Here is a 14300-nt window from a genome sequence, read left to right as displayed (position 1 = left end):
TTTTAAAAAACAATTATGTTTTTAGATGTATCTAAATAAAAATAGTAACCAAAAATTTATCTTTTTTTATGTCACCTTAGCATATTTTATGCTACAGAATGAATTATTTTTTTTAACATGTATTGTTATGGGAAAACGCGTTTCACATAACGAACTTTTCGCATAACAAACTTGCTCCTGGAACGAATTAAGTTCGTTGTGTGAGGCACCACTGTACTTGTAAAGGCAAGGAGTATTTAAAAAAAATTATATTCTGCCTTTTACAATCAAATACGTCAAAACAAATTACAAAAACATAAAATTAAAATATATACATAATTTTATAAGAAAAATACTACATCCTTGTGAATCCTACAACTCTCTTTGCAATAAATTACATCTTCCCCATATACATAAATAGTTGCATCAAAGCAAACTACGTGTAATTTATAGGTTGAGATGGTATAATATGATTTTTGCTGATTTAGGGGATATTTATGTTGTGCAAGTCCTGAAATATGTATGTAATACTGTCAGCCACCTTGGATAAAGGTGGACTAAAAATGTTTTAAATAAATATTTGAATTAAAATATCAAACAAGAATACATTAAATAAACTATCATATTACAAAATCTAAGTAGCTTATACTAACTAGCTCATTATCCTAATTATGTAATAGCTCTTGAATTACTTCAACAAACAGTAATATAAACTTACATCTGGCTGAAAAGTATTTGAAAAGACTATCAACTTAGCAATCAAAGCATAAAAATTGATTGTTTATAATTATGAAAAAGTATAAACACTCATTTCTGTACTGCTTCATTTTCAGTGTTGACTACAACATAGTCAAAATCCTGTAAAGCACATGTAATTTGTTTTTAATGAAACTAGTCCATAAATGCATAATTTTTACCTCTTGGAAGTGGACCCTGCAAAGGTTTTTGTTTATTGCCAGTAAGGAGAAAATTTAGTGCAGATTCTAAGTTGTTGCCATAATCCATGAGCGCCTGCCTTGCTGCATCTTTAGTGAAACCCATTTCGATTATGTGTTTCAAAGCCTTTTCATCAACCTGTAATATAATACACATCCAGCTGTAACCACAAGTAACACTGTAGTTGTAAGAGTCTATAAAATGCAACTTTTCAAAAATGAACATTAATAATTAACTGCCATCAGGGATGAATCATTTGGAAAAATTATTCTTGAACTAAACTCAAATTCTCTTATTCAATACAGGACACTGACTCAATAATACATAAACTGGTTGGGATCAAAAACTGAAAACATCTCAAAGGAGGTAACTATAATGATATGCAAAGCATGCAACTCAATCCCTACAATTAAAACCAGCCACCAGTTGTCATCCTTAACAATAACCATAACTCCCTACTCCCTCCCTCCCCTGCAGCAATCCCCTGCTCGAGCTAGAAAACCTAATACTGGAATCTAACCAAGGGCCTTCCAGATGGCGATCTGCCTGGACTTGTGCAGTTATGCTGTTTGTGAGAGCAAAGTACAGTTGACCCTCAATATTCGCAGGGGCTAGGGGCAGAGCCGGCCCGTGAATAGGGAAAATTGCTAATAATTTTTTGGGCTGTTTCTGATTCACCCCCGCCTCCCGCCTGCATCAGCGACTTTACCTGGTAGTCTAGCGGTGACGTGGGGCAGGAGCGATCTTCCTACGCTCCTGCCCCGTGCAGAGCCATCATCAAAATGGCTGCCGTGAGTTCCCGTTGTAGTCGAGGAATGCAGAAGATTTCTCCTGCCTCGCATCACTGCTAGACCACCAGGTAAGTTCTGGGGATGTCCGGGGCAGCGTTTCTGCATTTAAAAAAACAAGGAGCAAAAAAATCATGAATAACCAAATTCGCGAGTGGGGAAACTGCGAATCGGGAGTGGGAGCTGTACTGCCAGGTAGCAATCTCTGATGCAGTCACATGACTCCAGAATTTCAGCACTTAGTTGGAAGTAAAAGGAGAAAATCAAGGTACTTACTTATATTTCAAGTGTTCTCTGTGGAGAACAAGAAACTCGGCCACCCATGAGAGTGACACCATCTGATGAATCTTAAGCCTCTCACCACAACTCATGAGTGTAATTTCCTGCTCATCCCTATTAGAAAACTAGCAGCGGTGAAAGGACATGTTCACATAAAACACCTACTTCAGGTGAAGAAGTTTATGTTTTTTCCAAGGACAAGCACAATAGCGTTCCTGTCGCCCTTACAATAATTCCTTTCAGTTTTGCCCACTGCATTTCTATTCCTTCCAGATGTTCCCATCCAGACAATTCCTTGACGTAATTCCCCATCCGAACAAAGTTTTTTTTTTTTAAAGTCTAGAACCTTTACTAGTGAATGAGCCCTATCTGTACCCATCTCAATATTAAAGCGAACCATGCAGTAATCGCTGGATGCCAGATGATCACTCACTGTAACATCAGAAACTTTCCCTGTTTGTAGGCACTAAGTCCACTATGACCTTATTACCAACTACTGGAACAGTTCTCCTTGTAGAGAATCTAGGATCTCCCTACTTCTAGAAGACCCGCAATAGGGATACCCCAATCAACATCCGGTATGTTAAAATCACCTTTTAGTAAAACTTCCCCTTTTTTAGATATATTCTGAATGTCTACTATTAAATCTCTGTCCACTTCTTCCGTCTGTGAAGGAGGTCTGTATATCACACCAATGTAAATATATTTACCATTCCCTCTTTCCAAATTGATCCACACTGACTCTTCCTTGCCCTGCAGATCCTGCAATTGTGTAGCTTTAATATGATCTTTAATATATTATGCTACTCCCCCTCCTTTTCTTCCTACCCTGTCTTTCCTGAACAGATTATAACCTGGTACACTTCCCCCTCCCCATTCGCGGTTTCTGCACTCGCAATTTCACATAATCACAATTTTTTTCTGGGGAGGGGGAAAATAAAAAACCTATATTTTTTACCTCCCTGCCGCCTTCCCGGCCTTACCTGGTGGCCTTACCCGGGCTTTCGGGGCAGGAGCAATCTTCCTACGCTCCTGCCTCGTGCAAATCGCCATGAGGAAATGGCTGTAGGGAGTTCCCGTCGTAGTCTCGAGATCGCTCCTGCCCCGAAAGCCCTCTAGACCACCAGGTAAGGCCGGGAAGGCGGCAGGGAGGTGGGGGTGGGTCAGAGCCGGATAATCGCGGTTTTTCGCCATTCACGGTCCAGCTCTGCCTGTATCCCCCGCGAATAACGAGGGAGAAGTGTATAACTACATCCCAGTCATTGTTCCACATGAACCACGTCTCCGTGATCACCATTATATCCAACTTCCATCACAGCTTTATTATATTGTCTTCCGTCACAGATTCTAGATCCCGAATCTTGTTTCCCATACTTCGAACATTAATATATACTGCTTTCCAGACATTGTTTCCTTTTCCCATCCATGAAGAGGTATTCAGTGATTTACTTACCTGAGGGTTTATACTCACCTGGGGGTTTTGATAATACTACCACATCACTTCTAGTTCAAAGCCCTCTTCAGTAATTAAGCCAGCCTGTGCTGAAGACACTTCTTCCCTTCTTTGATAGATATATACCATCCCTGCTCAGCAGCCCTTGGAAAATCATCCCATGGTCCTGAAGTCAAAACTCTCTCAATGTCATCATCCACAAAGCCACGCATTCATCTCCAGGATGTGTTTTTCTCTGACCTGGTCCTTACCCTCGACACCTCGACAGAGAAGATGGACCAGAATACCACCTGCGCACCTGACTGCATCACCTTCTCTCCCAAAGCCACAAAGTCACTTTTGATATGTTTGCAGGGGTACCTGGCAGTATCATTAGTGCCAACAAGGATGAGCAGCATTGGATAATAGTCATCAGGCTTGATGAGTCTTGGCAATCTTTCCGCAACATCTTGGATTTTGGCACCAGGCAGACAGCATACCTTCTGGGACTTCGTGTCTGATATGCAGATGGATGCTTCTGTACCCCACAGCAGGGAATCGCACCACCACTACTTTACGCCTCCTAGTAGTCATGGATCCAGCAATTTGGGGGATTTCAAGCTTTGGCCCTTCCTCTCCCTGGGATGCTCTTATCTCCTCCACTTCCAGGGCAGCATATCAGTTCTTCAGTTCAAGGGCGGGTGGAATCAAAGTACCAATCTTGCAGGGTTCTCTAATCTGAGTCCAGATGTCTTCCCTCAACACAGCCTCTTCTTCTCCACTGCTGGAAATCTTTGATGCCTCATGAACCATTTCTTTGATGTACCTCTCATTCTCACAGATGCTTCTCAGTCTTGTCACCTCTTCTCTCAGTTCCTTTACTTCCTTCATGAGGGATTCAAGCTGAAGACAGCTGGCATATGGAATCACTCCCTCTGCCTGGATAACATTTTTTGTTTGCAGAGACAGAATCTGTAACCTGAGCAGCAGCTTTGGTGACACAATGTTTCTCAGCCGTACTGTGGTTGCAGAAATACTTACACCTGGAAGAAAAAAGACAGAGCAGAAAAATTCTACCAAAGCGATGCCCTGTTCCTGGTTGGCTTATGAGCCTAAAAAGCTCCACCTTGGGTGGGTGGGAGAGAATTAACCTCAAGAGTACCTGTGGAGTCTGATCTCTAAGAGAGTCCTCAGAGTTATAATCTGAGTCATTAGTGTATCCACTAAGAAATATATTAATGCAAATTTGATCAGTTTGACACATTTCACATGCTATTTGTAGAATTATATTATCTTTGAATACTTTAAATATTTGGATTTTTTTTAAATTAGCATAAACATGAAGCAAACTAAAATTTTTGAGAACTAAGCAGATTCAAACCAAGTCAAAATTGACTATTATCAGAGTAAATGTAATTCCAAAATGTATGCATCAGAACCTGATTCAAACTAGGCTGATAAGAGTCATAATTACTTTTGGCCATGCAGGATAGAGAATAACACGGGGGAGAGGTACCCGCAGTTAATTGTGGGGCAGGACAGGGACAGAGCCCACGGGGATGAGGCAGGGATGGGGACAGAGCCCGTGAAGACAGAGACTTTGTCCTTGTGTCATTCTCTAAAAACTTGATTTTACATATTAATACTAGTCTCAACACATCTTAGACAAATGGCAACTGAATTCAATGATTTAAAAAAACTGCAGAAGTTGTTTTTGGATTTAAATGAACTACTGTTAAATGACATCATTTGTGTCTTGTCTACCTCTGATATGGCAACAAAAGTCTTGTCTGCTGATCAGACTCCTTACCATCAGTAATGTCCTTCCACCATGTGCCCAGCTACTCAGGCATCTTATTGCTACTGCAACAGATTCATCCATCTTTGCTGGCATCAAGGAACATTTCCAACATTTAATAGACACTTATTTGCCTGTTCATTCACTATACAGATAAGGTTCTCTTCTACACCCATGTCTGAAAGAAAATCCGACTACCTTCCCAGATGATGTAAAAACATAGGCAACTGAATCTTTGGGAAGATTGAACCAAAACAAGATTGAAATGAAGGCTCCATTTGTGATTTATAAACAGCTGTACAGAATATGATCTATTTTTATACTTTAATAAAAATATTTAAATATAAAATCATAAGTGTTTGAGGCTTGTGCAAATGAAGACAGAGCTACGGGAATGGGGACAGAGCTCATGGGAATGGAGCCTACAGGGGGTGGAGACAGAGGGCAAACTTGGAGACATGGGGACGGGGCAAACTTCACACCCATGTCATTCTCGAACACACAAATAGAGTATGCAGCATTGTAAAAGACCACCTTTGTGTTCTGTGAAATGCTTTAATGAATCCACCTCATATTTTGTGAGGTATTATGGAAGGTTTTAATCTATCCTGTTTCCTTCTGTTCTTGAAAATTAGCTTATACAGGGACTAGTATTTAAGCCCGTTACATTAACAGGTGCTAGAATAGATGTGTAGACTTTTAACACAATGGGTCGCTGAGGCGTTTCTTTCTTTCTTACTTTATGTTTTGTATCTCTCTCCCTGCCCCCCTTTCTTTCTTTCTCTGTCCCCCTCTGTGTCTCTGTCTCTTCTCTGGCCCCCTGTCTTACTGTCTCTCTCCCTGGCTGTCTGTCAGTCTTTCTTTGTTTCTGTATTTTCTCCCTTCGCGAGTGTGGGGCAGTTGTAGGCGCATACGCACTCCTTCTGGCCACGGACTCCTTCTGGAACACGCAGGTAGGAGTGCACATGCGCCGCTTAGGGTTTTATTATCTAGTCATTAAGCCCGTTACATTAACGGGTGCTAGAATATATGTCTGTCTCCCTCCCGCTGACTCTCTCTCTCTCCCTTGCTCCCTTTCTCTGTCTGTCTTTCTGTCCCTCTCCCTGCCCGTGTCTTTCTTTCTTTCTGTCTCCCTCCCTCCCACTGTCTGTGTCATTTTTCCCCATTTCCCTGTGCAGCAGCATTTCCATCCCAGTTCCCTATGCAGCAACAGCATTTCCCTCCTATCCCCCCCCCTTTCCTGTGCAGAAGCAGTAGTGGTATTTCCCTTCCCCTCCAAGTCCCTGTATAGCAGTAGCAGTATTTTCCCCCACCCCCCTTTCCCTTCTCTTACCGCAATCTGGCCTGCTCCGTTCGGCCCCTCCCCCTTCTTTTACTGCCGTTGTTCTGCTGATCTGGCCTGCTCCTGACCCTCCCACCGCCGACAAACCTCCGGGCTCTAGCCGCGTAGGCAGCACTTTAAACACGCTGCTTCGCGGCCTTCTACTGCCAATTTCCTCTCCCGCGTCTGTCTCCGATGATGTCATCAGAGACGCGGCAGAGGAAATCGGCAGTAGAAGGGCGCGAAGCAACGCGTTTATAGTGCTGCCTATGCCGCTGGAGCCGGGAGGTTTGTGGAGGGTCAACGGGAGGAGCGGGGCTGCTCTCCACCACTCAGTTGCTGCCACTGCCCCATAGGGCCGCGAGTGTGGGGCAGTTGTAGTCGTACATGCGCACTTCTTCAGGCCACAGACATACGGAACATGCAAGTGGAAGTGTGCATGCGCGGCTTAGGGTTTTATTATAGAGATTGTAGTGCCATTAGTCTTCACATATCTACTCAGGACTTTTCACCAATTTTAATCTCTAACTAGGAAATATACTGCTCAGATCAACAGATATGCAAGTTGAGCTGAGGCTATTTATAGCTCTCTTCAGCTGCAAAACCTTACCAGTTCACGATATACCCCTTCTGATTTCCCTTCAAGTTTGGTTATCTTCTCTTTTTGGAACACTTCTCTGCTCCGATTTCCCCCAGCGCTTGTATTTAGATTGCTTCCAGCATTACCACCACCTCCAAATGTCTTAGTCTATAAACAAAGTTAAAATACCATCATTTTACAACCATTTCATAAATACCAGACTACTTTCTATCAAAATACTGAAGGCAAGATGTAATAAATCTGCAGATGCTGCATGTAAAAACAATTGTTTTATTGGTTATTTATGTACGGTTTACCCTGCCTTGAGCACTTGACTGTAAGATGGTAAATAAATGTAAATAAACCAGCATCTAATCATTAATGTTGCACTATGTTCAAACTACAGATTAAGCAGTAAAACAAATGTATAAAATTCATGTTTACAGGTTATTCTAGAACAAATCATAAAAATAATAAAAAATTATATGAGCAAACATAGCATATAAGAACATAAGAATAACTTTACTGGGTCAAACCAATGGTCCATCTACCCCAGTATATCATCTTCACGATGGTCAATCCAGGTAACAAGTATCTGGCAAAAACCCAAATAGTAGCAACATTTCATGGCACTGATGTTCTTTACCTCCAGGAACTTTTCTTAACCATTTTTAAAACCAGCTACATTAACTGCTCTTACCATATCCTCTGGCAATGCATTCCAGAGCTTAACTATTGTCTGAGTGAAAAATATTTCCTCCTATTGGTTTAAAAAGTATCTCACTGTAACTTCATTGAGTGTCCCCTAGTCTTTGTAATTTTTGATGGAGTAAAAAGTCAATCCACTTGAACCTGTTCTATACCATTCAGGATTTTGTAGACTTCAATCATATCTCCCCTCGGGTGATGAGAGGAGTTCTATCCCCTTTATCACCTTGGTTACTCTTCTTTGAATCGTTCTGCTATATCTTTCTTGAGATAGGGCAACCAGAATTGAATGCAATACTCAACATTAAACCTATAAACTTCCAGAACAATGTTCTATACAAATAAATGCAATGAAGCAAAGAACTCTGGGTATTGAAAGACATTGAAATTTTAGAGTATTCATCAATTACCCTACAATTATAATCCCAGGAAAACAAATGTGCAACAGATCCACAAAATTCAGGTTATACAGAAAACAAGTACAGTCAAACTTCGGTTTGCGAGTAACATGGTTTGCAAGTGTTTTGCAAGACGAGCAAAACACTCAAGCAAACTTTAACTCACAAAACGAGCGTTGACTTGATCAACGAGCGCATCTCCCCCCACCTTACCTCCAACCGGCAAACAACATGCACCAACCCACGCTTGCACCACCACTGCCTGGATGTACCTGGGTGGGGAGAGTTGTGCAAAGGTCCGACCTCTAGCCCTGATTGGTTGAGGGCGGGCAGAAAAGGCATCTCGGCTACTTTGTAGAGGCAGGGAGAAGCTTATGTAGGAAGTGGAAGCAAAAGGGGGTGGAGCTTTGCCAAGGGAATGCTGCGTTCAGGCTCTGGAACAAGAGCCCCAGCATCCAGCCTCACTTTCTTTACCCTGTTCCCCACCTTCTTCAGTCATGTCCTCCGCCATCCCGCCTCGCTTTCTTTCCACCCTGACGCCCTGCTACTATCGCCTCTCGTCCTGTGCGGAGCTGACAACACCTGATGAAAGGTGATCAGAGCAGAACGGGGCCATGAGGGGAGAGATTGGCGAAAGCGGTAGCAGGAAACCGGAACCAGATGGGTCCGTGATCATCCTGTGCAGAGCTGCCAACGCCCAGTGAAAGGTGATCAGAGCAGAACGGGGCTGAGAGCAGTAGCGGGAAATCGGATGGATCCATGAAGTGGGACTGGAGCCTGGAGCAATAACGGGTACCATGAGGTGATGCTGGCATTGTAACACTCTCGGAGAGGCTGGGGGCTGAGCCTGTATGGAGGAGCAGGCCTTGATTTGAAAGTGGGGACTGTTAACTGTGGGAGGACGAGAAAAGGGAAAGATAGTCTGTGGGGATGGAAAGAGAGGGGAGTACATATGTTGGGTTGGAGAAGGGAGGGGAAAAGAAGGACAAGTGTTAGAATGAATCATCCTAGTTTCCACTCGCTTTGATATACGAGTACTTTGGATTCCGAGCATGCTTCTGGAACGAATCATGTTCGCAAACCAAGGTACCAATGTACATAGATAGAAGTCAAACATCCAATAAAAACTGGCACCAACTAGTGTGAAGCTAAGCAATCTTTCTCTAGAAGAACAATCCAAAACCTGGTCCTCCAAGACAGTGTTCTTCAACCTTTTTACATCCATGGACCGGCAGAAATAAAATAATTATTTTGTGGACCGGCAAACTATTAAGACTGAAATTTAAAAAAACCATTTCCACCGAGTCTCCACGAGCTCAGTCCCCGCAAACCATCTGATCCCATCTGCACAAGCCTATTATGATTTTATGTTAAACATATTTTATTAAAGTATAAAAAGAAACAATATTCTGTACAATTGTCATTTTATAAATACAAATATACAGACCAAGGACCAACAAAACCCCTGTCTCCCCTCCCCTTCACATATATCTCCTCTATTATCAAAAAAATTGAACAAGCCAAATTATTACAGAATGCTACACAGAAATATCATGCTAACAGTATACTGAAGTCACACATGACAGGAATAGTGTTAGGGGAGTGCCCTCTGGTCAGAGAGAGCCCTAAGCCAGCTGAAAGCTAAAAAAGCACTGCCTGGGTTTTGCAGTCCCCAGTTATGTCTCTAGCAGGATATATATTTCAAATCTGATATATTCTAATGACAAAATAGAAATAAAATGATCTTTTTCTACCTTTTGTTGTCTCTGGTTTCTGCTTTCATCTTCTTTTCACTCTTTTCCTTCCAGTGTCTGCCCTGTTTCTTCAATCCAGCATCTGTCCATTCCATCCACTGTCTGCCCCTTCCAGGAACTGTCCCCTGCCATCTCTCCTCTAGACCCCCCTTTGGTCTGGCATCCATCATCTTCCCTCTGTTCCCTCATGGGCTGGCATCTTTCTCCTTTCATCTCTCTTTCCCTCCCCCCTGTGGTTTTTAGCATCTCTCTCTTCTCATTTCCTCTGCTCAGATCTGATACCTCTGTCTCCTTCCCCGTTCTCTGGCATCTCTCTCTCTTCCCTTTTCTTCTCTGGTCTTCCTTCTTTATTTTCTGCCTCCGTCTAAATTAAATTCTTTCTTACTATGAATCCTCAGTTTCCCTCTTTTCACTGTGTCTACCCACAGCATGCCACCCCTTTCCTTTACCCCTCCACTATCTCAGTAACTCTATCTTCTTCCCCCATCCAGCATGTTCTTTTACTTTATCCCTCCTTCCATCCAGTATGTGTTCTCTTTCTCCACTTTCATTCAGCATTTGCTCTCCCTTCTCCCAACTTCCCTCATCTGCCCGCTTCTCTCTCCCCCTTCCCCCACTTCCATCATCTCCCCTTCTCCCCATTTCCATCATCTGCCCTCTTCTCTCTCCCCTTACTTCCCACTTCCATCATCTGCCCCTTCTCCCCACTTCCCTCATCTGCCCTCTTCTCTCTCCTCTTCTCCCCACTTCCATCATCTGCCATCTTCTCTCTCCCCCTTCTCCCCACTTCCATCATCTGCCCTCTTCTCCCCACTATCATCATTTGCCCCTTCTCTCCACTTCCATCATCTTCCCTCTCCCCCTTCTCGCCACTTTCATCATCTGCCCCTTCTCTCTCTTTCCCCCCACTTCCATCATCTGCCCCTTCTCTCAATTTCTCCATCCACCACAGGCCCATCTCTCTCCCTTCCTCTCACTTTTCTTTCCGATTTTGGCAACAAGATTGGCAACGCCCCCCATGATGACACTCAAGATCGGAAACGCTCCCCCCCCCGGCACTCAAGATCCTCTTCCCCGGGCATCAACAGCATTTCAGATCGGCAAAGCGGTGCTCAGTCCAAAGCTTCCCTCTGACTTGAACTGCCTGGGTAGAAACAGGAAGCTGTGTCAGAGGGGAAACTTTGGGCTGAGCACCACGTTGCCGATCTGAAGTGCTGTTGATGCCCGGGGAAGGCCCGTTGCCGAACTTGAGTGCTGTCGCAGGAGGGGGGGAGGCCCGTTGCCGATCTTGAGTGCCAGGGGAGGGCCGTTGCTGATCTTGAATTGCGTTGTTGGGGGGGGGGTGATGCCGCCCATCGCCGTTGCAGTCCAGACGCTGATGGCCCCAATCCGATCTCGCCGGCCCTGCGTGGAACGGCAGGAATTTTCTGTGGACCGGCACCAGTCCGCGGACCGGCGGTTGAAGAACACTGCTCCAAGACACAACAAATGATAGATTCATTGGCACCTATTCAGGCTCACACTACACCTTCCTCCTCTTCAAAAAAAAAAAAAAAAAAAGCCTTGGTACAACCATAAACTATCTTTACTTCTGCTTCAGCTATGCTCCTCCAAACTTCAATGGAGAAAAAAGTGGTCTTCATCTACACTACTAAGGAAATATGAAAGAACAAGCCACTTTCTACAAAAACACTTTACAGACTGCCAAGAAAAAATTATATGTCAAAAGTGTAGAAACTACCAGGAACTCCACAGAGAGTACTTTGCAATTGGTGGATATGAGTGGGAGTATATTAATGGGGTGGGAGGATGAGTGAGGGTGTAAAATGAGGGATGAAGAAAGGTTGAGATGTAGTAAGAATGACCTGGAAAAATGAAGAGAGGCTGAGAGGGGCAGCCCTATTTCTACAAAAAATGAGTAAAAGGAATTGCTTATTTATGTGTGTGTGTGTGTGTGGGGGGGGGGGGGTTCTTATTTACTTTTTTTTAAAAAATACAAAGTTCAACAGGCAGAATATGCAAACTATTTTGGAATTTGTAGATAATGGGATTGACATCCTTATTCAGCCAAAAATCATTGTGGATTCTCAATGATTGGTGTCCAATAAAACTCAGCTTAGCGTGCCAGCAAAACTATTGCACCCTCATTCATTAGCTGATTTGAAATTTTGCGTTCTTAAACAGTGTTATCTGATAAACAGTGGTGATATTTCTCAATTATTGACCTATTATGAACAGCGTTTCATTTTTAAATGGAACACTGTTATTCCTCATGGACTTAATAGAGAAATTGAATGGCTCACATTACGCTAAATTACTGCCAGTCTTTGAGTGAGTATCAAATTATTTCAGCTGTTCCTAGCCTCGTTTTGATCAGATTTAAACAGACTTAGAACCGGTAGTGTAAAAGCTCTTTACTTCCGGTTAGAGAATGACACGGTGGTTGTTACCTGCGGCTAGCCGTGAGTAGCCGCGGGTAACCAACCGAAACGGGAAGAGAAATTAGTGGTCGTTGCGGGGACGGGAACAAGGCCATTCACCGCCCCGTGGAGCGGTGAATGGTCTCGTCTCCGCAGTGAAGCCAGCACGGATCGCGAGGTCCAGCATCCCCACCCGATCGCCGCAGCCCACGTCCTGCCATCTCCCTCCCTCTACCTCACCTTAGGTGCTTGCCGAATCTAATCTAATCTAATCTAAATCTTGGGTTTATATACCGCATCATCTCCACAGGTGGAGCTCGACACGGTTTACATGGTTAGGAAGCAACGGAACTCCAGTGGATTTATAAAAGTAAGTAAGAGAGAGGTTAGGTGTGATAATAATAGGGAGGGGACGGATTACGTTTTGGAGAAGAGCCAAGTCTTCAGAAGCTTACGGAATGGTAGAAGGGGGCTCAAGTTGCGGAGAGGGGAAGGGAGACTATTCCAGAGCTGAGCGATTCTGAAGTGGAGGGAGGACCCGAGTTTACCGACGAGGGAGATACCACTTATATATATTTATATATATTTATAGTTATGTTTAAACAATTTAGATTGGTCTTTGATGTATTTATAGTGATATATCACGTATGTTCTCCTCTCTCTAGTGTTTATCTTCCTCTTGAAAAAGAGATGCTTGAAACATGAATCGTGTTGAGGGAGTTGAATGTTTTGAACTGACATTTTATGAGTTTGCACTCGTCACTTTTCACGTCACTTTCTGAATGGATATACTTTTGCACTTGCACTTTATGATTGATTTTTGATCGTTTGAGACATGAAAACAGATGAACTCCTTAGTTTCCAGAAGGACATAATAGAAATCAACTTTGTACCTGTCTTTATTGGATCTTAATCAGCTTCAACGAACACTGGACAAGTGGATCTTCTGTCAGCACCGGGAGTAGATCCAGATAAGTTTACATTTGCGATATTTGATTTATCTTGGAACATTGAGAAGATTTGTATGCTACTGTTGTGGACTTCCAGAGCCCATTTGAGTCCTTTTGAGACTGATTTTGTATATTTGACCCTCTGGAGTTCATATATGCATGTATGCTTGTGTGTATATGTTTAGGTTATTTATTATTTTTATTAAGTTAGAAATAAAAATATTTTGAATATTATATTTATGAGATATTGTGTTTTACAATGGATTCTCTTTTGTAATTTACCCTCAACAAATACCATATTGGGATAATCCATTTCAGCTGATTTAACACCTATTTTGCTCCCATATTTCTGGGAGAAGGCTGTTTGTATTAAAGTGTGTGTTTAGCCTTGATTTAAGTATGTAAACAGACTCCCAATGTTCACTGCTGGGCTGGGACTCCCTTTCTGTTTCTCTCCTACTTGATTCTGAGCACAGTAGCTGCAGCCATGAGTATAGCCACTGCATGCTTGTAGAGGGTTCTGTTCCTCCATCAAATTTCACCTTTAGTACTTTGGTTTCTAAAATACAACATTCTCAACAAGTAGCTGAATTATCCCTTCCAGTTCCCTGAAGCAGGGAAATTCACTGGTTGAGGGTGGGCAAAGGGCAAGTGCCACAACTTCATACAAGCAACAATTTGTAAGTTAATTTATTTCTTTGTTTTGAGTTTTATATTAAAGAAGTTTGCTTAAAGTGTTGAGAGTCCAGTCTGATAATGTCCTGCAAATCACAGTGCTAATGGATTATGCTATTGGGACCAGACTAACACCACCATGTTTAGTAGTACCAGGCACTCCCTAATGCTTTCTCACATACAAACAAACCTGTATAACTTCTGAGATGGCACAAAATCAAAATTTAGTGTGGTACTGGGCTCCGCCATTGTATGTCAAAGACATAGTATAAGTGACACACT

General features: G+C 42.8%; 1 protein-coding gene across 2 annotated transcripts in view; it reads right to left on the bottom strand.

The window, feature by feature from the left end:
* TDRD3 (tudor domain containing 3) overlaps positions 1-14300 on the bottom strand; it is a 308084-nt gene that overhangs the window by 121840 nt on the left and 171944 nt on the right. For both annotated transcript variants that reach the window (XM_033948249.1, XM_033948250.1), the window contains exons 8-9: positions 7144-7281; positions 897-1053 (exon numbers count right to left, since the gene is read on the bottom strand). In XM_033948249.1, the coding sequence (XP_033804140.1) occupies positions 897-1053; positions 7144-7281 (295 nt within the window). The remainder of the gene's footprint in view (positions 1-896; positions 1054-7143; positions 7282-14300) is intronic.

The sequence above is a fragment of the Geotrypetes seraphini genome, chromosome 6 (genome assembly GCF_902459505.1).
Source record: "Geotrypetes seraphini chromosome 6, aGeoSer1.1, whole genome shotgun sequence".
Classification (NCBI taxonomy): Eukaryota; Metazoa; Chordata; class Amphibia; order Gymnophiona; family Dermophiidae; genus Geotrypetes; species Geotrypetes seraphini.
This window is presented reverse-complemented; position numbering and strand designations above follow the sequence as displayed.